Source organism: Carassius carassius, chromosome 41 (genome assembly GCF_963082965.1).
Source record: "Carassius carassius chromosome 41, fCarCar2.1, whole genome shotgun sequence".
NCBI lineage: Eukaryota > Metazoa > Chordata > Actinopteri > Cypriniformes > Cyprinidae > Carassius > Carassius carassius.
This window is the reverse complement of record NC_081795.1, coordinates 15496488-15523343: the sequence shown is the minus strand read 5'-3', so window position 1 is coordinate 15523343 and position 26856 is coordinate 15496488. Positions and strand designations below refer to the sequence as shown.

At 39.6% G+C, this 26856-nt stretch overlaps 1 protein-coding gene and 2 long non-coding RNA genes across 3 annotated transcripts in view; 1 reads left to right on the top strand and 2 right to left on the bottom strand.

Moving 5' to 3' along the window:
* LOC132122849 (uncharacterized) overlaps nucleotides 1-26856 on the top strand; it is an 87876-nt gene that overhangs the window by 49665 nt on the left and 11355 nt on the right. The window lies entirely within an intron of this gene.
* Nucleotides 5623-6806, bottom strand: LOC132122912 (uncharacterized). The gene is made up of 4 exons (XR_009426447.1): nucleotides 6661-6806; nucleotides 6385-6538; nucleotides 6035-6164; nucleotides 5623-5880 (listed from the first exon to the last, which is right to left on the bottom strand). It is a non-coding gene; the product is annotated as an uncharacterized LOC132122912 (long non-coding RNA).
* On the bottom strand, nucleotides 6865-15637 carry itgae.1 (integrin, alpha E, tandem duplicate 1). Its single transcript, XM_059533844.1, has 4 exons — nucleotides 15492-15637; nucleotides 15221-15374; nucleotides 14810-14948; nucleotides 6865-7021 (listed from the first exon to the last, which is right to left on the bottom strand). Exons 2-4 carry the CDS (start codon nucleotides 15311-15313, stop codon nucleotides 6873-6875), a joined length of 381 nt encoding a protein of 126 aa, XP_059389827.1. The 5' UTR covers nucleotides 15314-15374; nucleotides 15492-15637; the 3' UTR covers nucleotides 6865-6872.

Here is a 26856-nt window from a genome sequence, read left to right as displayed (position 1 = left end):
CCTGTTGACACCGCTCGCACTGCTGTACCCATTGGGTTACGTCAGCAGACATCCCTGGCCAGTAGCATCGTTGTCGCACTAACTCCAGGGTGCGTTCGATGCCCTGGTGCCCATGGCCCTGATGTAATTGGGTCAGTACCTCCGCTTGTAACACAGCGGGCAGCACCAGTTGGAGCACCTCCTCACCACCATCGGGACGACGGACCCTTCGATATACCAGACCTTCCTGTTCTTGTAGACGGTCCCACTGCCGAAGTAATATTAGCACCAGATTAGGTAAAAATAGTCTCTCCTGAGGCCCTGGGCCTTGCCCTTGACGCCAATACCTAAGGGCTACACTAATAACCGGGTCCTCCTCCTGTAGGGCCACCATTTCTGGCCCGGATCGAGCTGGCATAGCCTGCACAGCTCTCACCGCAGTGGATCCAATTGGGCCTACACCCGCTGCGCGCCGCAGCAGCTCAGGAACCAGCATACCTGACTGGCTATTATCCCCGGTGGACTGTTCCACCGAAGGTAACCGTGATAATGCGTCCGCATTTTGATTAGACCTACCCGATCGATACTGCACTACAAAATCAAAAGCCGCTAATTCGGCTGCCCATCGCTGTTCGGTGGCGCCCAATTTTGCAGTGGCTAGGTGGCTCAGTGGATTGTTGTCGGTCCGGACAATACATCGATGACCCAGCAAGTATTTGCGAAATTTTTCCCCCATAGCCCATTTTAAGGCCAAAAACTCAAGCTGCATCGAACTGTATGTGGCAGTATTACGCTCTGCTGGTCGAAGACTTCGACCTCCACCTTTCCTGGATCTGTAGCTACTCCCTGGGACGATATGACATGTCCCAAGTATTGCACCTTTTCCTTAAAGAACGCACATTTTTCCAGCTTCACTTTGAGGCCAGCGGCTCGCAGGCGAGCCAGCACCATCCTCAACCTCTGCAGATGGGATTGGACCGATGAGGAGTACACGATAATGTCGTCAAGATACAATAAGACAGACTGATGACGCTGGTCGCCAAAGAGCCGCTCCATCAAACGCTGGAAGGTACCGGGTGCATTGCACAGGCCAAAGGGCATACGATTCCATTCGTATAACCCAAAGGGTGTGCAAAAGGCGGTCTTATAGCGATCGGATTCAGTAACAGGGACCTGATTGTACCCGCTGGCCAGATCTAATGTAATGAACCAGCGGGCCCCTGTTAAAGAATCCAATGTTTCCTCGATTCGGGGCAACGGAAACGAGTCTCTTCGAGTCTTAGAATTGAGTTGACTGTAGTCTACGCATAAGCGCAGGCTACCGTCCTTCTTCTTTACCAATACTACCGGGGAGGCATATGGACTGCAACTCTCCTTGATCACTTGTGCATCCAAAAGCTGACCAATATGGGTCTTAACCAACTCATATTCAGATGGGGGGATTTGTCTATAGCGTTGTCGGACTGGAGTTTCATCCAATAGAGGGATGTCGTGAGAAAAACAGGTTAGTGCAACCAAGGTCTCCCTCGCCAGTGGAGAACACACTCTGGAACTCCCAAAGGAGAGCCCTCACCTGTTCCTGCTCTTCGTCCGACAACCCTTGCAGTTCTACCTTGTCAACGCATCCCGCCTCTGACACAGCAATCCCATTACAGGTTACGAGCCTAGCAGTATCAGTCGAAACCTCCTTCAACCCTAACGGAGGATCCACAAAATACACCTCCTGCAGCTTACCTAGGATTGTTGTAGGATATAAAACCGCGTCAATTAGACCGACATTAACCACGGGTACCAAAACTGTACCCCCGCTCACGCGCAATAAAGACGGAGAGGCTAATAAGCCCACGGGTAACACGGTCTCAAGGGGCTCAAATAACACTGTCTTACCACTAAACACGGACGAGCACGTAGCAGCTACAAATTTCAGAGTGCCACCGGGACCCCGACACACTCGGCGGCCACGGATTTTGGTATTACCTCCGCATGGAAGAACGCCATCCACTTTTTGACAGGCTTGGAAGGCCTGGGATAATCCCGCATCCCGTGCTACTAATGGTAGATCGAATAAGGCTGCTCTGTGTTGTCCGAAGAGCTCACTATAGCAACGACTAAGAACATTCATTCCCAGAATACCCGGAGTACTCGGATTAGCGCCTGGGGGGTCGCGAACTACCAGTATTCCACAACCGGATACGGTGCGACCACACAGTCCAATGTCTAATTCCATATACCCAATGTATGGAATTTCCAGTCCATTGGCGGCTCTGAGGCGCAACCAGTGGCATGACTGCAACCGATCCTGGCCCCATGGTTCAAAACACGACCTAAAACAACTCTCTGTAATGGTTGATACCATGGAGCCAGTATCTATCAGGCAGGGCACTGAGACACCCCCGATCGTAACAACAAGGTGTGGGCAAGAGGAGACTAGACGCGACGTGGAGAGTCATTCGTAAACCCAACCGGACTGTGGCTCTGCAGCCCGGTGGGGACTAGTTTTCCGACGGGTTGGTGAAGCCAGACCTCATGCCGCTGGATAACGAGTCAACGGGGGGATGAGTTGGAGGGCCAGGAGGGTGAAATTGCCGAGTACAATCTCGAGCAAAATGACCAGGCTGCTGACACCGTCGGCAAACCAGGGATGCAAAACGTGGTGAACGACCGCGAAACTGGGGGCTTTGGCTACGGGCTAGAACCTGAGTAAGTTGATCAATTTGCTTTTGCTGCTGCTGCAACATTTCCCGTAATTCACCTAATTCTGATGAACGCCTCCCATGTTCAGAAATTTATCCCCATATCGCCTTGAACCCCAAATTGATTCCCGTGCACCAAAGGTGCCGATTGACTCCGGCCCCTAGCACCGCCTGGCATCCCCTCTCGTTCCCAGCGAATGTCTTCCTTTCGAACCTCCAAAAGTGTTGCAGCAGGCTGACGCCGCACTAGCTGTTTTAATTCTCGGCGTAACGCATTATCCAACACACATTCAATGAATTGATCCCTCACTATGACATCTGCATTCAAAATAGCATGCGGTGACTGTTGTTTAAGTTTATCGAACAGACCCAAAAGTACCAGGGAAAATTCTTGTAACGTTTCTCCCTCCAATTGTCGCCGCGAGTAAAAAGCCTCTTGAAGTGCAACATACGATACTGCACAACCATACAGCTCGCGCAGTGCTGAAATTATTTTTATTGGGTCATCTCTATCCCTACTTGGTCGATATTTAATTTCGTCTCTAGCCTCTCCTTCGAGATGATCGAACAAAAAGAAAGCTTTTTCAACAACAGTCATGGTCCGTATGCGCATACACGCCTCTGCTTCTTCGATCCATTCTTCAATGCCTATACCAGATCTACCGTTGAATTTTGGACAACGGCGTTCTCGCGGCACGAACACGAAGCGTTCGACGGTACCAACATTTGAGTCGACGGAACTAGGTGTTACCGGTCGCGAAGCACTACCAGAGGCTGCGCCAGGATCAAGCAACTCAACCGGTGCCCGCTCCTGTCGCAGTCTCTCATTGTCAGCCTTTAACTGAATCACAAGCTCTCTCATTTCCTGTAATTCAGCCTCCATAATTAAATACTACAGGGGGGGCACTTACCAGACAAATCCACTGTATTGTCACCACTCGTACAAAACACACACAAAAACAAACGAAAAAAAAACAATCACCGTGTCTGAATCTGTCCGACAGCCACAACACCCTGCCGACTATACGCCAAATGTGGCAGTTTGAGACTTTAGGTGAATTCCGACTACGCCACCAAGATGTAATCCGGGAACCCAGAAATAGTTTGAGTACATAAAGCACACAGGTACGCAATGGCTGAGTCAGATACCAGACAATGGTGAAAGTACAAACAGTTTATTGAAAAAGCATAATTTACTAAACACACTTTTTAATAAAGAATCTTAAAACCAGACACGTCACACATTACACACACACACACACACACACACACACACACATCACTTCAGAACCTGGGGAATTTGTCCTTGCTATCAGATCAACACTGCAACCACTCGTGCTCTCTCACAACACTACACTCACTGTGAACACTGCAGACTGTCAATCAAACCACCACCACACCCAGAAGACTTCAGGAACCACGGATGGCCCCAGATTCTGAAGGGAAAAGACAAAGAATATTCAATACAAAAAAACGATACACGAAACATGCACTCTCACATCAAGGTTGTCAAAGAAGCATATATAAATGGCACGCACGGTCAAACAGGCCAGTTTCTCTATAATGACCGTGCTCAGCACGTTAGCGGGAGATTCTAGACCACCCCACAAACTTCCTGACAGAGAAATGAACGACAATGTCACAAACAGTAAATCAGTTTATCACACAATAATGAATGCAGAATTCGGATTAAACACCCATATATAAACTATATAAATACAAGGGTGACGTAGAGAATTTGTCAGTGTGCAATTATTTCCCCCCAACCTCAGTTCAACAGTCGAGGAATACTGTCACATTAAGGATCGATTTTAGAAATATCCGACGCGTGCTTCGATCGGCTTGAATACAGTCCGCAACCGGATGGAAGCAGTCACACTGTTGAAATAGAATACAGCGTCTCAGATAGTAGTAGACAGTTGGAGCAAGAGACGGAAATGAGGGCGAACACGGTAATTTATACGTGAAACGCCACCCCATCCACTTCAGGGTTGTTTAGTATCACACGTAGATAAACAGTCAGTAAGTAGCGAGCCGACAGCGTCTGCTAGTCTTCAAGGTCTGCCAAGCTTGCTGCAACACCTCCACGCTTGTATCGCTGTTAAAATATAACATTAAGTTAAGGAGATGATCCTCCCACTTTAATCGTTAGCTTAGGCATAAGAGAATATCACATACCTGTGGTAAATGACTCGCGGTGCTCGATGCACTCAATAACGTGCTAATAAAGAAAAACTCGTAGTGATATCTGTTTGCCTCTCGTGTCTGCTAGTCTCCTCTGCCGCACTGCAAGGTAAACGAGTCCCAAAATCACCCTTCCTGATCCGAACATTCAAGATGCGTTAGACGCAAAAAGCCCTTACCTCCTGAACCGAAAACGGCGCCCCGAAAGTGACGTCACATCCCAGAAACGGAATAAACGCTCACCCAGATGTCCGTCGCATCTCCTTTTATCCTCGCGGAAACGCCATATTTGGGAATTAACCCCGTGATGGCTGATAACATCACCACATATATATATATATATATATATATATATATATATATATATATATATATATATATATATATATATAATTAATTTATTTGGACAAAATACTCTTGGTGTACTGTTTTTTGCATACTATGTAGTATGGATATGATCAATTTTTGGACACAGTATTTTAATAGTATTTCATGATCACGAACAAATTAAGCTTTATAAAAATATTCATAATATACCATTTATAAAACCATAAAGCTGGCACAGTGGTATGTATAAGCCATGATTGTTATTGTTATTATTTTCTAAAGAAAGCTAAATGTAAGATAAAAGTACATACTGTAGATAAAATATGCCTTCTATCTTCATATCTGTGTCACATTTTGATGCCCTTTCCACTGTTTAGCTCTGGGCAGTTGGAAAAGAAGATGCAGCTATGGATGTCCAACAGTGCCACTCTGAAATATTACATCTTTCCACCATGACACTTTGGTACTGTATAAGCCCTAAACTTAAAACAGACAGTTAAATGTCTGTCAGTGAAGCCACTTTTCTAACTATAACAACTAATGCCTAAATATACTTTCAGAATCATATAAAAAGAAGAGTAAATGGTTTTCCACATCTATTTGAAGAAGGAATCTTCTTCATCTTCATCCATGTTCTGGAGCCTTCAGACTTTGACACACATTTTTATGAGCTGAGCAGGAGGGTTAAAATCAGTCCCTGCATGGGAAAGAATTTCAAATTAAATTTAGAACAGGAATTACATCATTTATTATAGACAAATAGTAAATTATTAAGGAAAAATCTATTGGATCATTTAAGATTTATTACTGTTTCTTGAAGTTGAATCACAACTTGAATCAAACTTTCTTACCACTGGGGTCCATTAAGGAAAAAAAGTCTTCTAATGCAGCATAATTGGAAACATTAAAAAACCTATTAGGATCTGCTATTTCCCTCATCTCTTGTATTGCTTTGGGGTTAGACAGAATGCCTTTACCAACCTAAAGATAATATGATGTTAGTGCAGTTGTCTGGGTTCTGATTTATTTTGATAAACCATAATAAATGTATTAACTATTCAGTAACAAACTGTAAGTAATATATTTGATATGCATGTTGAACTAGGACAAGATTAAATAAATTACAGTAATCTATAATTGTAGCTTTAAACATTTAAAATTTGATTATCTTAAATGCTACTGCAGTAAGCTGGATACTTACTCCTATGGAATAGCGAGTGACACCTTTCATTTGTGGCATGTTCAAAACATCTGTAAGATTCATTGGATCTCCCAGCATTTGTCCATCAGACAATACAATTATAATTTTTTTGGAGTTATTTTTTGATCCATTCTCAGGCATGAAAATATCTGTGCTGTAAACAATGAAACCAGTATTGACCATATTAATATATCACCAACAGAAGTGCTGCATGCCAGTCAAAAACTTGAGGTGCAAAATCTTTAATTTGTTTTAATTCATAATCTGTGAACTTACAGGACATGATGGATGGCTGAGGCGGTCTTTCCGATACTGAATATTTGATGTATTTCTTTGACCTTTTGAAAGGCTCTAGCATGATTCTTACTGTCTAGCAGTGAGAGCTCAGTCCTGATCTCTGCACCATATTGCACTATCGCAAAGTCACACTGAAGAGAAGAGAGAGAGAGTTTTTTTGTACTTGGAAACAAAATGGCTGTAAATGTGTATCATAAAATGCTTAAGTTTATACTCGCATTGAAACATGTTTTCCAAACACTGAACATGACTTTGTAGATGAAGTCTTTGGCTCTCTGAAAGTCATCATGTTCAATGCTACCAGAGCCATCCAGCACAAAAACAATCTCTGTCCCAGCATCTACAAAAGACACAAAACTTGATTCTGTGGTGGCTTTGTTTGAAGAAATTTTTTGTGAAGGAGCAAAAATGCACAATAACGGACAATATTGTGTTTAAAAGTGAAAGTAACGTGACATACAGCCAAGTATACTGACCCATACTCAGAATTTGTGCTCTGCATTTAAACCATGCAAAGTGCACACACACATACACTGTAAAAACACACCCGGAGCAGTGGCCAGCCATTTATGCTGCGGCACCCAGGGAGCAGTTGGGGGTTCAGTGCCTCGCTCAGGGGCACCTCAGTCATGGTATTGAGGGTGGAGAGAGCGAATATAGGTCCGAATCTCTAACTATTAGGCCACGACTCCCTTTCTTAAATAGAAAATAGGGATGTCATGGTCAGGTATTTCGTGCCCCCGATCGGAACTGAGTAATTGAATTTTGAGTATTTGCCAATAACGAGTCCCGACCTGATAATTGCATCTACTTTTACTGTGTGTGCATATATATATATATATATATATATATATATATATATATATATATATATACTCAGTGTTGGGAAGGTTACTTTGGAAATGTAATAGGTTACAGATTACAAGTTACCCTATTTAAAATGTAATAGTAGTGTAACTTTTTTAATTACTTTAATAAAGTAATGTAACTAATTACTTTTGAGTACATTTTGATTACTTTTATAAATTTCTAATGAATGTTAATTTGCAACTGTTAATCATCTTCAACCATTTTACACCATGCAGGTTTAACCTTACAGTAGTGCTCAATACTGTCAAACTTTCACCATCCTTCATCACTTAAATTAAGATGATCACATTTGAACACATCCACCACACAATCAGACTTTACTTAGAGATTGATCTGAAGTTCAAAGCAGATTTAAAATCAAAATAAATAGTTTATAGATACTGTTTTTGAAACCAAATCTTTGCATAACTACAGGCATCTAACTGCATCTAACAATGGTTTGGAGAAAAATAGTTAATAAAAAAATAAAAGCATATACATCAACTCAAATACGGTTATCTAATAAGCATGTGTACTATTTTGTGTACTAAACTCCTGAAACATTGGTGTCTTTTTGAAACACTGCTGTCTCTTTGTATATGATATGATGATAGTTTCTCAAAATAAGTAAAAAATGCTCATGAAGTGACTGTTCTAGAGATTAATTTCCATGAGGGGCGGACTGGGGAAAAAAATAGGCTGGGAAATCTCACACTCATAAACCCACAACCCATTCTGAAACATGGACAACCCTATTTTTTTTTTTTGGACCTGACATGAAAAAGATTTGAATCCTTAGGTTGGAGGACTTGCAACGTAATTAAGAGTTCTCTCCTGAACTGCACCTTCACTTCCATTATCCATTCATCTCTCTCATGACTTTAATACTGAAGATTTTTATTTGACTTTTACCATGTTTTGTAAGTGCAATTTTGTTTTTTTGGCAAATGAATTACCACTTGTATTTATTTTTACTACAAATTCTATAATTAAACCACGGTTAGTGCCATACCATAGGCTACATTAATTTTCCTAAGGGTTGTGTTTTTGTATGCACTAGCTCCCCCTAAACCTATGATAAAATATGATGATTTGTCTGCTAACTTACTACTGTAACATTACAATAGATATTAATGACGTCGTTTATACAGTATTTTGAGTGATTGCGAGCAATGTGCTGCTGCTGCTTGACTAAGTAAACAAAGACAAAACTACGTTAGCATATTTACAGATGAAACTGACCTGCACCTGAAACCCTGAACAGAAGTGTCGCTTCTCTGCTCCAGCTGTGCGCTTACACAGTTCACTCCGGTCTCTCTCTCTCGCATTGATTACTCGGAGTCTGATCCAAACCGTTCGGCGGAGGCGCGGAGAGCGCGCGAGCCCAACCATCGCCAGTCACGACTAACCGATTCATGATTTATTAGAGATTTAATTATCGAATGGCGGATTCGGAAATAATCGCTTAAGTATATTCGGCCTGCAATTATACAATAACAATATTAAAGTAGAGGGCCAAATCGTCTGCCAGGCCACCGGGAATAGTCCCGGTTCTCCCGATGGCCAGTCAGTGCCTGATTTCCACAGACACGCAGAACGTGCAGGATTCATATTCAGTCTTTTTGCGGCTTAATATTCACAGACATCAGTCCATATCGGGTTTTGATTCAAGTGTACTGACCTACTTTTGATTTATTCGTCCAAAATGTGGCATATTGCGTCATTATAGGCTGAATTCCATTTTTATGACTGGATTCTACGAATGTGTTTTCCGCTTCTCGGAGATTATGGGCCATATGTCTTAGTGCAATTTGGGAAAGTATAAGCTGTATGTGGATGTGTGTAAATATTCAAATGTAATCCTCTTTGTAATCGTTACAATTTTCATAAGTAACTGTAATTTAATTACTCATTTTTTCTTAGTAACTGTAACTGATTACTGTTACATTTATTTTGTAATTAAATTACGTAACGCCGTTACATGTAACTAGTTACTCCCCAACACTGTATATACTGCAGTTCAAAAGTTTGGGATTAGTAAGACATGTAGAGTTTTTTTAAAAGAAGTCTCTTATGCTCATCATTTATTTGATTAAAAATACAGAAAAAAACAGTTATCTTGCAAAATGTTATACAATATAAAATAATGGTTTCTATTTTAATACCCTTTAAAGGGTTAGTTCATCCATAAATCAAAATTGTGTTATTAATAACTCACCCTCATGTCGTTCCAAACCCGTAAGACCTCCGTTTATCTTCGTAACACAGTTTAAGATGTTTTAGATTTAGTCCGAGAGCTCTCAGTCCCTCCATTGAAGCTGTGTGTACGGTATACTGTACATGTCCGTGTCCAGAAACTGATATGATATGTAAATCCTGCTCTGCTTCATTAGTGCATCTTTTTACAGTCCTTAATACAGGTTTAGCTGATTTTAGTTTCTGCTTGTAGGTCGGTATAAGATGAACCAGACAGTGATCAGAATGTCCTAAAGCTGCTCGTGGAACAGAGTGATATGAATCGTGATGTCACTGTGATACAATATTTTACTGTCTCTGTTGGGTCATGTGATGTGCTGTCTGTATTTTGACAGTTCGCAGGAAAGATTGGCTTTATTAAAGTTAAAGGATTTTTAGGCTGCATTAACTAGGTAAACCGGAACCGGAAACACTTCCCATAACACCCTATGTACTTGCTACATCATTAGAAGAATGGCATCTACGCTAATATTTGTCTGTTTCTCTCTTATTCCGAGGTCACCGTAGCCACCAGATCCTGTCTGTATCCAGATCAGAGGGTCACTGCAGTCACCCGGATCCAGTATGTATCCAGACCAGATGATGGATCAGCACCTAGAAAGGACCTCTACAGCCCTGAAAGACAGCGGAGACCAGGACAACTAGAGCCCCAGATACAGATCCCCTGTAAAGACCTTGTCTCAGAGGACCACCAGGACAAGACCACAGGAAACAGATGATTCTTCTGCACAATCAGACTTTGCTGCAGCCTGGAATTGAACTACTGGTTTCGTCTGGTCAGAGGAGAACTGGCCCCCCAACTGAACCTGGTTTCTCCCAAGGTCTTTTTCTCCATTCTGTCACCGATGGAGTTTTGGTTCCTTGCCGCTGTCGCCTCTGGCTTGCTTAGTTGGGGTCACTTCATCTACAGCGATATCGTTGACTTGATTGCAAATCTGAACAGAGATGACATCACTGAATTCAGTGATGAACTGCCTTTAACTATCATTTTGCATCATTGACACACTGTTTTCCTAATGAATGTTGTTCAGTTGCTTTGACGCAATGTATTTTGTTTAAAGCGCTATATAAATAAAGGTGACTTGACTTGACTTGACTTGATTAAAGTCCCCAAGAATGATTAAAATAGAGTCCGGGTGTTGTTGTTCTGTCTCTTCGATCTGATCAGATAGTTTCTGTAAAGCCAGGCTCACGTGCGCTTGTGGAGGAATGTAAACACTCACCAGAATGAATGAGTGAAACTCCCGCAGCGATTAAGAACAGCTTGCAGTTGACAAACAGCATTTCTAGATCAGGACAGCACATCTTCAACACAGTTACATCTGTACACCAGCGTTCATTTATGTAAAAGCATGTCCCGCCGCCGCACGATTTCCCCATTGATTCTGCTTCGCGATCCACTCTGAACACCTGAAAGTCTGGCAGATAGAGCGCGCTGTCCGGTATGGCGTCATTCAGCCAGGTTTCTGTGAAACACAGAGCAGCAGAGTGTGAGAAATCCTTATTTGTCCGAAAGAGCAGAAGGAGTTCATCCGTTTTGTTGGGTAGAGAGCGGAGATTTGCCAGATGGATGCTAGGCAACGGTGTTCGAAATCCGCGCTTCCTGAGTCTGATGAGCGCTCCCGCTTGCTTTCCCCATCGGTGCATCCTGAAGCGTTTGATCAGCACCGCTGCTCCTCCGATAACAACATTCAGTAAAACGTCTGAATAATTGAAATCCGGTAAAATATCTTGTGGTGTGTTCTGCCGAATGTTCCACCAGCAGTTCATCCCTGGTGAAACTGATTGCAGGAATATAACTAAAGACAGGACAAACTAACAAAAACACAAAAACAACTGCAGAGCACGTCACGGAGGCAGCCATCCTGTACCGGCACCAGATGAGAATCTGGTACAATAATAAGTATAGTACAACTAATAAGAGGTTGTACTTCCTTCGCCAGCTGAGGAAGATTAACTTGCCACAGGAGCTGCTGAAACAGTTCTATTCCACCATCATTGAATCCATCCTCTGCACTTCAGTAACTGTCTGGTTCAGCTCAGTTGACTACAGAAGGGTAGTCCGGACTGCTAAGCAAATCATCGGTACAACCCTCCCTTCTATTTAAAAGGGCTGCCAAAATCACTCTGGACCCCTCACATCCAGCACACTCCCTCTTTAAACTGTTGCCATCTGGTCGACGCTACAGAGCACTGAGCACCAGAACGACCAGACACAGGAACAGTTTCTTCCCTCAGGCAATCCATCTAATGAACAATTGATAATAACTGTGGAACACACTACACTTTATATTTATATACACATTCACTTATTTATCTAATACACATACTTAGTGTATACTTAAATTTTTGCACATAATGTACCTGTACATACATAACTGCTTTTTGTAATATACCTACCTACAATTGTCAATTTGTATATTGTCATTCCTTACCTACTTATTTGTATTTTTTTTTTAATTCTTTTATTATGTGTTTTATGTTCTGTTGCTGTCATTGTTTTGTACTGTGGAGCTTCTATCACGAAAACAAAAAGGCAATAAAGCTCATTCTGATTCTGATTCTGAATTGAACTGTCCGAAAGAACTACTGGTGATCCGAAAACCTTGACTCGAGAATGAGAATTTTGTTCTTAATCTGGCTCGGCACGGTGTTCATCTTCAGTTTTCTCTTCACAGCAGTTCAGTCAGTGTACTGTTTGAGTACATGAATTAGTGTTAGCCACATTAAAAAAGTTAACAGCTTAAGTCTTTTGTGGATTAATGTGTATTGGAGACGCGAACCGTTTTAAACGATTCAGTTCGATTTGGTGAACTGGTTCAATCCGGTTACATCGAATGATTCGTTCGCAAACCGGACATCACTAAACTGCAGTGTTTTGAAATCTCAAAAATTATACCCAGCATCTATCTATGGGGGTGGAGAAACATCGCAACACCCCACGCGAAGACAGTATATAATTGGTCAAGACAACATTTGAGTCTAAATACCATGGACACCATCAAATTTTGCTCTTAGCTTTTGCTTTTAGTCATCACTTTTAGACATGTTTTTTTGCCATTACTTTTTGCATTCTTTGAGTGCCATTCCAGCGTGCTTCAGCATGCATGCCCACTGCTACTTAGCCACGATGAGAAGAAACATAGTCTTGTCAAAATTTACTTCTGTTCTTTTACTTTAGTTTCTTTGCTTTTCCGTTGAGAGTTTCGTGTTCTGAGTTAAGTTTTGCCAAACACTGTGTCTCCGAGTCCGACCTTGAGTGCCTGTCTGAAATTTCAACTAGCCCACAACTCCACATCTTCAGTCAACACCCAACCATGGGGTCCCCAAGACACTTCAATGACTACTGAACTTCCAGCAACCTCGGGAACCCCCCTTTTTGAGGACAAATTTACCTCCAGACAGCACTGGTGTATCTAATATAATTTTAACCTCATTGAGGAACTCAATGCGAGGGTTAATTAAGTGATTGATGGCTGTTCATGTCTATGCAATTTCAGGTATTGCTGTAAACTTGAAATTTCAAATTTTCATTCTCTTAAACTCATTCTTTCCTAACTTTCTCTCTTCCTGCAACTTGTTTGAATGTGTGAGTGCGTGTGCTTATGTGTTAGATTAGTTTATATGTCTTAGACTTATCTAAAGCCTTATTCATATTGAAAAGAGAAGTATCTTGTGTTTTGTGCTTACAAGTTAATGTATTAAACTGCAGATCTTGTTACTGTGCTACTTAATAGTGTTTTCTATACTTTGGATATTAATATCCAATGCAGAGTTGATGTTATATGACTCAGTCAATGAAATGCTGGGCATCTCAGGGATCAGCCGTAAAACATTGATTCTGTTCAAATTCCCTTTAAAATCTTAAATGATTCCCTTTGAGCTAAATTTCCCTTACACTAATCATCAGCTAAACTTTATATATATATATATATATATATATATATATATATATATATAATTATGTTTCTTCTATTATGACAGTTTCCTTAATAGCAAACCAAAGATTTTTAAATGCTTGCACTATTATTCTTGATTAGACTGACAGGACAGCTGATTTTTTCTAAATTAAAAAGTCAACCACAAAAAGGCAGTTAAGTGCACCTAGCATTTTGAACCCTGAAAAACTTGTTCTGTCTAATGGGGGTCTAATGCAGTTGATAATGAAGTTATTAGAGACAGAGAGAGAGAGAGAGAGAGAGAGAGAGAGAGAGAGAGAGAGAGAGAGAGAGAGATTAAGCATGTGTGATTTACACATGTGCATGTGAGTCTGTGCATCTCTCATATAAGTGTTCGGCAGCAGTGTCTTAACAAATAGTGAGACTGTAAGTTCATCTGCTCCAACAACAGTGCCGTTATTACCTTACTAGTGAGAAATGTCATGTAACTTTTAAGTTGCTAAACTATTTTACTGATAAAATTGTCATAGTACTGCTTACAACAGGTTTCTGTGTGCAAGAATGTTTCTGTGTGTCCGTACTGTATGTGTGTGCCCTTGTAAAGGAGAAAGAGCAGGATAATGCTGTGCTATGTGTAGGATATGTGCTTTCCATATATAATAAAACGTTATTTTGTGGCAAAAACATGGCTTTTATCCAATTTTTTTACTATATTTATTTGCTAGGTCAGTGTCATTGTGGGTTTTGGTTATTGTGCTGCTGTAGCATGTGAGGACTTTTGAAAAACTAAAGTCATTGGGTGAAACCATACTTTAGCTGTAATTGCATGCTTAGAACCTTCGTCAGCCAAGATAAGTTAAAACCATTAGACACTCATTCATGGGTTCACATTTACAAATCACATTTTTGTATTTTGCAGTTTTGTAGCTCTTTTTTTATTTTGTTGAAGACGCTTTTGATGTTTCTCATGTCTGTTCTATGCTTGTTAAAGCTGTGATTAATTTTACAATGTCCTCAGGAAGTAAATTCATAATGTCAGATTTTAGAATGGAAGCTATCCAATATATAAGAAAAAACTGGCCTTCTCTACTATATAATGTAATGTTTGATGAAAACATTCTTACCATCAATTAAACTTTGTTCCAGTGAGGACTGAATGTCATTTAATGCTGCATAACTGGAAACCTTGTAATATTTATCAGGATCTGCTATTTGTGTCATCTCTTCTATTGCTTCAGTTTTATCCAGAATGTCGCTACCAACCTAAAAATAACATGATGTTAGTGCAAGAGTGTGGATTTTTTTGTTTATTTTGTTAAACCACAATAAAATCAATAACTATAGAATAACAAATGTAATATAGCTGATATGAATGTTTTAGTTGGACTCGTGAACCTAGAAGTGTCTTCAGGATGAAAAATAAATGACAGTAATGTGCAATTGTAATTCTAACAGATCATGTACCATTAAAAAGTACTTAAATGTGATTTATTATCTAAAATGCTGCTGTAATAAGCAGTAAACAGGACACTTACTCCTATGACATAGCGAGTGACACCTTTCATTTGTGGCATGTTCAAAACATCTGAAAGATTCATTAAGTCTCCCGACATTTTCCCGTCAGACATTACAATGATTGTTTTTTTTGAGTTATTTTTTGATCCATTCTCAGGGATGAAAATATCTGTGCTGTAAACCACCAATGAAACAAGTGAGACAATGACATCAATGTATCACCAACAAAAGAGCTGCATGCATTTAAGGTGTAAAATGTCTAGTATTTCACATCATAATCTGTAAACTCACAGGACATGATGGATGGCTGAGGCGGTCTTGGTGATCGTGCCAAGTTGCTTTATATCTTTGACCTTTAGCAAAGCTCTGGCATGATCCTCACTGTCTAGCAGTGACAGCTCTGTCCTGATCTCTGCACCATATTGCACTATTGAAAAGTCACACTGAAGCAGATGGGTTTTAAAATATATATTATACCTTTTAAATTTTATAAACAAAACTTATTAATAAACTTAAAACAACTTAGCTTAAAAACAAAAAGGACTATAAATGTGTCTCATTTAAATGCTTTAGTTTATACTTGCATTGAAACATGTTTTCCAAACATTGGACATGACATCGTAGATGAAGTCTTTAGCTCTCTGAAAGTCGTCATCGTCAATGCTACCAGAGCCGTCCAGCACAAAAGCAATCTCTGTCCCAGCATCTACAAAATATGCACAGAAATGATGGTTTCTTGTTTTTCTTTGTTTTCCATGCCACCATCATGATGTAATGAAGTAATTTATTTTTAAAGGCTGAACAAAGATTAGTACCATCATAATCCTTAACTTTATCTTTTGTGTCACTGTCTCTCCCAGATCTTTTAAAAGAGTCAAACTAAGATAACGGTTTATTTCATTTTCTCTCAGATTGGCTGACCTTGACCAATCCATCGATCTTGATAATGATTGTTGTTGTTGTTGACTGAGATGAAAGAGATTTAAGAAAATCAAGGTAGTATTTCATCTGTTTGAAATTCCATCTGAAAAACCATTATAAATCATCCAATCTTACCGAATTCAGCATGATTCATTTCAACTTTCCCAGTGGGATTTCCCATCAGTTTGCAATCTCCATTTAAATCCTCAATTACTGACTTCTTTATGCAAACTTCGTTACACATCTTGAGATAAAAACATAGACACAGATCTAAATATTTAGTTTTATCTTCACCAAAGTCATTCCCTTTCATATTCAACTATAATGTTCATCAAATAAATTTTAATGTCCTATTTTAATGAGAATTTGTGGGAGATTTTATTAACTCACAGAGACAGAATCACTTTGATTGAGACATAACTAAGAGAACAGTGTTATTTTAAGAACAAGTTTTCACTGGGGAAGTGCTGTCATTATGGTTTTGAGTGGAAATCAATGATCTTTATAAATGACTGAATTGCTCATTGCATCCTAAATGTCATCAAGTGGTGAGGCCACAGGAAGTGGTGGAGCAGTCATATTGCTCTTCCCTACTGACAGAGTGCCTCATTACATAGACTGTAAGAAAAGTTGAATGACACTTCTCCATTTCCTTTCACTGCAGAAAAAGTGAAGCCAAAATGTCCCAGGTGACTGTCATCTTGTTCTGATTTAAATTGTCAATTTGGCGCCTGAGTCTTCATGATTGTGAGCTGGAGCTGCGTGTCAAAGTCCCATCCAAACTCCTGCAGGCCCAATTGTAAGAACACAATCATGGCACTATGTGGACTAAGTGTATTCGCTACAATAATTTATTTTTAATTAAAGTGGAACAGATTGCTAATTTGTTTGCATTGATGTTACACCTTTGGACACCTAACACACTGTTATAAAGTTATAAAGCGGCACTATGTTTGGGGCTAGAAGGGATACAGCTACGGCCAGATTGTCCTACTGAGTATGCACACATTAATATAACAACAATTAATTACTGTATTTTTATTATTGTAAGGGTAGGTTTAGGGTTGGGGTAGGTGTAGATGTTAATAAAACACAATCTAATAAGTAGCAAATTAAATGTATTGATATTAATGTAAGGATTTTGAATCTCTTAAGGACCATAGTTGTATCCCTTCTAGACACAACCCACCAGAATCTCGAACAACACGTAACTGATAATAGCTGCTTTGCAAATGCTTGTGTGGCAAGTTACTCGTGATTTTAAACATGTCCAGAAGAAGAAATTTGAACTGGAAGGTATTTGTTCTGTGAAACTAACATCCACCGGTCTGATTAATCACAACCCGTGGCTGTGGAAAAAGTGTGTGATATTAAACAACACTATGAAACGTGATGGGCAGGTTAGGGTGAAAAAATAAATGAGCTAGGGTGTGCCATATTTATCCTTTACTATAATAAAGTAATTGTTGTTTTAACAATGTATGAGCTGACATTATGTAACTCGCATTGCAAAAAACAAAAACACATCCTGAGAGTTTTTACTGCTGGATGAAATCTATTAGAATGCAGTTATAACATGATTCAAGATATGGAGGCAAAAATGCCCTATAAGAGTTCTTAGTTTTATATTTATGTTATGATATAGTTTTATTACAGTGTTGTTTTCCTGAATATCAGTGCAAGGAATTGATTTTATACAACAGTGCAACAAACAAGATTTTAGTATTGAAAGAATTACATTTTGGTCACAGCATTCTGTATTTTTGCATATTTTGTGCGTATTTGACCATTCAAGCAAGAAAGAGATCACATGCTGAGAGAGGGGCTTTCAGTGTATGTGCTTCTGCTGTGTATTCAGCGGATTGAGTTCTTTTTTGCTGCTTATTGTACTAAATAACTATCAAGTGTGTCCCACGCTATTTTCTCATTCATACATGTTTCCTTGTCACTACAAGGTGTATATAACTTTTAAGTAGTACTATGTTACACAGATATATTTGCATGCAAAATCTCTAATGAGAGACACTTTATTCAGCGATAATGATATATTCCGTCATTATGCCCAGCTCTAATTAACACAAATGTCAGTTTCCTGCCACTTGTGCAGCGCACTGCCACTTGAAAATGTCAGACCATTTACTATCTGGCTCCAGGCTAGGAAAGCCATCCTGGGTGTGTCAAGTTGAGTTCTTGTGGACCACACTTGTGGACCATTCTTAATTTCAAGCATCTGTATCACTTGTATATGAAATGGACATTCAAGATGCTGACTTTGAAACAGATCCTCGCACATAGTGGCATTCCATAATGCTAGTATTTCCTGTCGATGTTTAAGTGCAGAGATGCAGACTGCTATCTAGTGGTCGGGATATGAACTCAAAACGAAACAACTGCCATGAATCTATAATGTCATGAATGCCATGATTTTATTTTATTTTTTAATATATTCCGTTTTTGAGAATCGATACAGTATCACCAAACAGAATATTGTGATATTCACGTGTAACGATATTTTCTTTTTTTCTCAGAATGGGAATGGTAATTTTCACTGCTCAATTTACTTTTCAAAGCAGCAAGATGCCCTGGCTCACGATTGGCCCAGCATTTACTTGTACGCCTTCCCCCCGGTTGCCCTCAGGACATCAGATGGGTCAAGGAAGTCAGATTTTCAGTCCTCCTTTTAGCCCCACTCTGGAGGAATCACAAATGGTTCCCCAAGTTGATTCTGCTGAAGACAAACCTCCTCTCTCAAGCAAGAAGCATGATTTGGCATTCCCGGCCAGAGCTATGGAGACTTCAAGTTTGGTCCCTTGAAAGGAGTCTTTACAATTCCCCGCCAGTTTGACCAATACCATCAATCTCTTCTGACTGGTGTGCAGCATGGAACAAGGACCCGTCCTCCCGTAACATGTCCTAAGTGCTAATCTTTCTACAAGAGCTGCTGGACAAGGGCCGCACCCCTTCCACGTTAAAAGTATATGTGGCAGGCATCACGCTGCATCAGGACCTCTGGCCCATTTCACCACTCAGAGCAGCTTTTTCTGTCCTGGCATATGCCTCACAGGCTTACAGTGTCCTGTAGGAGTGAGAGCCTACTCCAACAGTGGAATGGCCTACATCTAGGCTTGGTTTCAATAAGATTTCTATTGGTGATATCTGTGCATCCGCCAACTGATCGTTTGCATCACAAGGTTTTATCATCTGGATGTCCCCGCCTTGCAGGTATGAATTTTGTCCACTTAAGTTTACCTGATTCCCTCTCTAAGTGGAGAAGGTTTTATTATATAGTCCTCGGCCTTGGGTCTCATTATTAGCTTATGCTTACAGGAGCCCTCAGTACAGGTGCTCCATGGCTGGGCTCACAGAGCGACTTCATTCTGCACTTAGATAACCTTTATAGCATGGTGCTATTGGATGCGTTCCCCATTAGCGTGTAATGCAACAGAAGAGATCATTCAAAAGGGAATGCTCTTGTTACTAATGTAATCTTAGTTTCTTGAGATAAGGGAACAAGCATTGTGTAAGTTGCCATGCTATAAGGCTGCATGAGAGTCAATGACTGTCACTATCATTTGAAAAATTCTGACGAAATGGCTCTCAGGATCAACTTATATAGCTGTCAGCTCCACCCCATTTGGTGGGTTGAAGCTCCGTTGGTTTGTGCAGCTACACGAAATTTAACAAATCTGGTTTCAGTATCAGATTAAACAGGAGTTTATATAAATATACAGGTTGGTATATATAACTAGTTTGGTATATATAAATGCCTACATGTCATAATGGATGTCATCGCATGTATAACAATTAGGCTATCTATTTGCTCGCACACGAGCAGCTCCATTTCATCTCTGAGACGCGCTCTGTCTTTGCGCTTGCCAAATTCTGCCATGTAACTCAGTGACTCATATGACTCAGTGTATCTCAGTGTGGTATGAGAACAGCTCCAGTCAAGACTGTAAAGCCCTGCAGAGAGTTGTGCGCTTAGCAGAACGCATCTCCGGGTCTACTCTCCCCTCTCTGCAGGACATCTACCTCAAACGCTGCAGAAGCAGAGCTGCTAAAATCATCAAAGACTCCAACCACCCCAGTAACCATCTTTTCACTTTGCTGCCATCTGGTAAGCGCTTCCGTAGCCTGATGGAAAAAACAGAGAGACTCAGGAGGAGTTTCTTCCCTCAGGCCATCAGGCTCTTAAACTCGAAACCAGCCTCTTAACATCTTCACGTCTCCACTTAATATTCACTTATTAGCACAATATTTCCGTTCTATGTTTAATTCTACAGTATACATCTATTTTAAATATTTTATTCTTATATTTTTATTGTTTACTTTTGTTTCAATCTTTCATAGCTATATTTATGTATATTTTCATCTGTGTTGTATTCTTTAATAATTGCACTGTCCATGGAGCGGACCTGACTCCCATTTCACTGCTGGTTAAATATGCTATATATAATTGTGTATGTGACAAATAAAAATCTTGAATCTTGAATAAATAGCAAATCTTTCATGCCACGAGCGCAACTGGATCTTAAAGGGAATGGAAGATGAAGCTCTGATTGGTTTATTGCACGTTACGCCCAAAAAACACCCATCATTAAGAGAATAGGGACAACCTATTTAAACCATGCACCCAGGCGCGCCAACTGTTTTTCCATCATTAAAATAGCAAAAGTGGATTTGGATATGCCCTGAGTGCACCTGCGCCATGCGCTTTACACTTTGCGTTTAGATCATTAAAATAGGGCCCATAGAAATTAACAGCTACACGCAATATTGTAATCCTAAAATTCATGTCGTACTTGCAAACTCTTTGTATGCATTATGATTAATGCATGCTCGAGTAGTCAATTGTTTACGACAGCGCTGACTAGTGGTTGAAGTAATCGATCACTCGACTACTCGACTGGTCTTTGCAAGTCCCATACACAGTGCACTTTCAGATGTAAAACTTTGTAGAATGTTTTCATTCACTTAGAGTTGTGTTACATGCTACAATAAAAAGGTCATTTTCAAAAATCCATAATAGGGGCACTTTAAGTCTTAAAATGATAAAAATCTGCTGTAATGATGCTGTGTGACTGTTTATACTGTTTATACATACCACAACAGGTTGTTCCTCTTTGGCTGTAAGACTAGATGCTACTGGTCTCATGCCTTTAAGTTTTTCATCTTTAAAAGAAATTTTGATGTATAGTAATACGATTTTTGCAGTAGAAAAGTATGTCTAAATAAATGAGGGCATTATTATGAAATTAACAACATTTCCAGAGTAAACTTAATTACGAAAAGACAGACAAACTTACCATCAAAATTTACTCCAGCACATTCATTCTCTACAGTGCAGTTGAAGCATTTTCCATTTATTGAGAAAGGAACAAAAATTCTAAAACATAAGACAATCTTTTAGAAACCCGATTCCAAAAAAGTTGGGACACTAAAAATTGTGAGTAAAAAAGGAATGGAATAATTTACAAATCTCATAAACTTATATTTTATTCACAATAGAATATATAGCTGACATATCAAATGTTGAAAGTGAGAAATTTTGAAATGTCATACCAAATATTGGCTCATTTTGGATTTCATGAGAGCTACCCATTTAAAAAACATACACAATGCTACACATTCCCCCATTTCTGCTGCGAAAAATAGTGCAGCAATATCAGAAAGTTTTTTTCAGAGAAAAACTGCAAAGAGTTTGAAGTTATCATCATCTACAGTGCATAATATCATTCAGAGATTCAGAGAATCTGGAACAATCTCTGTGCGTAAGGATCAAGGCAGGAAACCATACTGGATGCCCGTGATCTTCAAAATCTAAAGTTCTTTTTGGAAAACTGGGACGCCATGTCATCCGGACTAAAGAGGACAAGGACAACCCAAGTTGTTATCAGCGCTCAGTTCAGAAGCCTGCATCTCTGATGGTATGGGGTTGCATGAGTACATGTGTCATGGGCAGCTTACACATCTGGAAAGGCACCATCAATGCTGAAAGGTATCTCCAAGTTCTAGAACAACATATGCTCCCATCCTGACATCATCTCTTTCAGGGAAGACCTTGCATTTTCCAACATGACAATGCCAGACCACATATTGCATCAATTACAACATCATGGCTGTGTAGAAGAAGGATCCGGGTACTAAAATGGCCAGCCTGCCGTCCAGATCTTTCACCCATAAAAAACATTTGGCACATCATGAAGAGGAAGATGTGACAAAGAAGACCTAAGACAGTTGAGCAGCTAGAAGCCTGTGTTAGACAAGAATGGGACAACATTCCTATTCCTAAACTTAAGCAACTTGTCTCCTCAGTCCCCAGACGTTTGCAGACTGTTATAAAAAAAAGAGGGGATGCCACACAGTGGTAAACATGGCCTTGTCCCAACTTTTTTGAGATGTGTTGATGCCATGAAATTTAAAATCAACTTATTTTTCCCTTAAAATTATGCATTTTCTCAGTTTAAACATTTGATATGTCATCTATGTTGTATTCTGAATAAAATATTGAAATTTGAACCTTCCACATCATTTCATTGTGTTTATATTCACATTTATACAGTGTCCCAACTTTTTTGTAATCGGTTTGTAAAAATAGATCAATAAATGTTCGGTAACACTTTAGAATACTGTTTCTTACTAACTGCATAACTAATAAGGAATTATTGAAGAAGTAACAGGTGATTATTCATTAAGACTTAACTCACTACTGTTAACTACTAAGGAAGATATGTTAACTAATCAGTATGTAATATAATTTTATGATTGTGTTAAGTAACAGTTAGCTAATCAATAACTAATGAATTCTGTCATACCTACTGAAGAACTACTATTAATTATCTACTAGTTAGGGTTCAAGAAAAATAACTATGAAGTAACTTCTAATGAACAGTTATTTGCAAATAATCACTATAATAATCAGGCTGTGGCCCACAAATCAAGTACTTGAGTAAAAGTACAGATACCCCAATAAAATATTACTCCAGTAAAATTATAAGTAGGCCTGGTTATTTTCAAAATTACTTGAGTAAAAGGACAAGTACAAAGTACTACTACAGTAGCAACTTTGCTAAAGTCCACTTATTAGCCTATAATGGAAATTAAATATGCATTCTGTTTGCTTCTAAATGTTTAAGTTTTGATTATAAAATGTATGTTAAATTAGTTTAAATGTGGGCAGTATACATGTTAAAAAGAAATAAAATATGAATCCTTTGATAATTCTTTATTAATTACTAAAGGGTTCCCAATATTTTCACTTTAGAATAGGCCTCATGTTTCAAGTTCGAAATAAGTCTTGCAGAATTATTTGATAATTCTTTATTAATTAATAATTGTTTACCTGTATTTTCACTTTTCCTCAGGCTTTGCCTTACATAAAGAAATTGAATTAATGGTATTGTGGTATATGCTGATGAGGCACACATAAAGTACTATATATAAAATATAAAAACTAAGGTAATTATCACAAGGTACTGGAGTCTTGGTGGGGTTCCTACTGGAAGCTGATTTCTTACAAAACACCCACAAAACAATTGACTACATTACCTCTGTAAAATGTATTACATTTATTAATATTGCATTTTCATACTACTACTACTACTACTGCTAATAACTTTTATATGAAAGGGTTACACAATGAAATTGTGTATAACTGTTGTTACGTTCAGGAACCCAGGGAAACACAGGAGACGAGAGATCCAAACGCAGTGTGGGTTTTAATGGGTAATCCAAATCAGAATCCAACAAGCAGGGGTCAAAACCAGAAATCAATCCAAAACAAACAAACAATAGGGATAGGAACAGGAATGGAACAAGAAATTTGGAAGACGAGGAAACTCGGAAGGCGAGGAAACGGGGTGACGGAAAGAAAGGACTCCATGAAAACAAACAGAAACAGACCGGTTAATATAGGCAGGGTAATGACTACCAAGTGAAGACACCTGAGTGCAATTAAAGGGTCATGAAACCCTAAACCAATTTTTCTGAGATTTTAACAGAGGTAGGTGTGTTTAACACCATAGAAGACAATGTTATAATCTGTAAAATTTAATAATAGAATATAAATGGTTAAATTTGAGTTCGTATCGGCTATTTTCGTCTTCCGGGTTTGAAATCTTCATCAAGTCTACGTCACAGGATGTGACGTTTTTCTGTACGGATCATACAGTGATGACTCATCGTTCTCTCATAATTATTAATGAGGCTGAGCCTTCATATCCAATGAGAAGACATTTCACTGAATTAATCATGATACCACGTGGATCTTTTCAATGATAGACCTGTCAAACAAACTGTGATATTGCGTAGTCGATGAGAGAGGCGATCATGGGACGCAAGTGTTTGTATGCGTGGTGCAAAAGTTCAAGCGCATTGCATAGCTTTCCCCGCGATGCTGCCAGGGCTAGAGTCTGGCTCCGTGCGGCTGGTTGGCCATCCACAACGGACACATCTAATTTATATATATGCAGCGAACATTTTTCTCGAGAGAGCTTCGCCTCTCGAGAAGTCCTCCACCTCCACAGAACCCTGCGCGCTGCCGTCACTGTATATTTCTATGTCGCTGTCCATCTTTACTATTGTTGTTCAGGTGGCGCGTCGATCTAGGCACGGAATTTTTTTTTAACCGGAAATCTATTATTTGCAAATATATTAATTTATAGTGTGTATATAAAGTATATAGTTGTTTATAATGACATTATAATTAATATGTACATTTAATATGTTTTATTCAATAGAATTTGATGACAGGGCGTTCAGTTACTTTTGAAATGACAGAAATAGTGTCAGTGTATTGCCAGCTTTTTTAAAAAAAACTTTTTTTGCTTACGTTTTACGACACATTTGTAATGATATGCAATAACAGTTATCCCTGCCGTGCAATACCACATCCACACTCCCCTCCCCTTCTCACAGCCATCCACGCCCATTTCAGTTGCATTTTTCAAAAACAGTGTGAGCTAGACTTGCGCTGAAATAGGGGGGTTTCATGACCCTTTAACAGGAGTACAATTACTGTGATGAAGCAACAAGGCTCTGTGAGAATTGTAGTGCCTGCGGTGAGGTGCCTATGGGGAAGTGAGACCACTAGTGGAGACTCAGGGAAACAGAGACCAGAAGGCATGTTTCATTAGTTATTGATTAGCTAACTGTTACTTAACACAATCATAAAATTGTATTACATACTGATTAATTTACATATCTTCCTTAGTTAACAGTATTGAGTTAAGTGTTAATTAAAAATTACCTGTTAGTTCTTCAATAATTCCTTATTAGTTATGCAGTAAGTAAGAAACAGTATTCTAAAGTGTTACCAAATGTTCTTTATGACGATCTTTCTCTCCCTCTCTCTCTCGCTCTGTTTCTCTCTCTCTTTGGAATTCTACAAAAATGTCTCTCATAAATGACCAACCCATCTGTTGATTGAATAGAATTTTGCCCGATGACTGGATCATAATTTGTGAAATGCTTCAGGGGAGAATGTTGATTGCTGAACCTGGTCACACTGTATATCACTGTAACATAAATAATTCAGGCCACATGATATTACATCACAGGTACAAAGTAGTAGTTTTAATTGTTTACTTTTGTCCATACATTTTCAGATTCAAATAAATTACAGTATAAAACATGCCCAAACTAATAAATTTGATAAAATAATTAAAAACATTGGACCTCATTCAAGAAACATAAGCAGAATTAATTTTTATATAAACCATTTGTAAAGCTGCTCTGATAATAATAATAATAATTCATTACATTTATATAGCACATCCGAAGGACGGTGCTTGTTGACAGTATAGTGTCACCACCACTACACTGGGGCGCTGGGACCCACACAGACCACAGGGTGAGCACCCCCTACTGGCCTCACTAGCACCTCTTCCAGCAGCAACCTAGTTTTCTCAGGAGGTCTCCCATCCAGGTACTGACCAGGCTCAGCCCTGCTTAGCTTCAGTGGGAAACTGGTCTTGGGCTCCAGGGTGATATGGCTGCCGGCTCTGATGTAAACTTTCAAATTCATGAAAATGTTCAGATTTTCAAAGTGTTAATTGATTCCAACTAAATTTACACCTGCTCCTTACCCAGTGTGAATGGTGCATAAAATGTTCTGTGTTCTTTTTGGCAAACTGATGACACTGAATTTTGATGCACTGCCATCATAATATTTAACAAGTTCTTTTGCTCTGTATCTTTATTTATTTATTTATTTATTTATTTATTTATTTATTTATCTATTTATTTATTTATCTATTGTAGCTGAGCGATGATAAACTGTTTAGCAGGGATGGGCATATCGATCCGAATTGTCGATAAATCGATACTGATGCAAGTATCGAAAATTATCGATACTCAAACAAAAAATATCAGTGCATGCACCTCCAGTGCGTCCTCCAGTGGCCGCTCCTCTAAAGCGCCCCTTCAGAGCACCCTCCAGTGCCCGCTCCTCCATGGTCCACTCCTCTAAAGCACACTCCAGAGCACCCTCCAGTGCCCGCTCCTCCAGAGCACCCTCCAGTACCCGCTCCTCCAGAGCTCCCTCCAATGCACGCTCCTTCAGAGCACCCTCCAGTGCCCGCTCCTCTAAAAAGCCCTCCAGAGCACCCTCCAGTGCCCACTTCTCTAAAGAGCCCTCCAGAGCACCCTCCAGTGCCCCCTCCTCTAAAGAGCCCTCCAGAGCACCCTCCAGTGCCCACTCCTCTAAAGAGCCCTCGAGAGCACCCTCCAGGGCCCG

Bases quoted from the DNA above. Each gene is read 5' to 3' on its own strand.
- itgae.1 (XM_059533844.1), bottom strand. From the start codon at position 15,313: ATGTCTGACGGGAAAATGTCGGGAGACTTAATGAATCTTTCAGATGTT. The intron at 14,949-15,220 runs GTAAGTGTCCTG...TGTTATTTTTAG, and splicing joins TCACTCGCTATGTCATAGGA to GTTGGTAGCGACATTCTGGA. The intron at 7,022-14,809 runs GTAAGAATGTTT...TGTCTTTTGTAG, and splicing joins GGAACAAAGTTTAATTGATG to ATGCTGGGACAGAGATTGTT.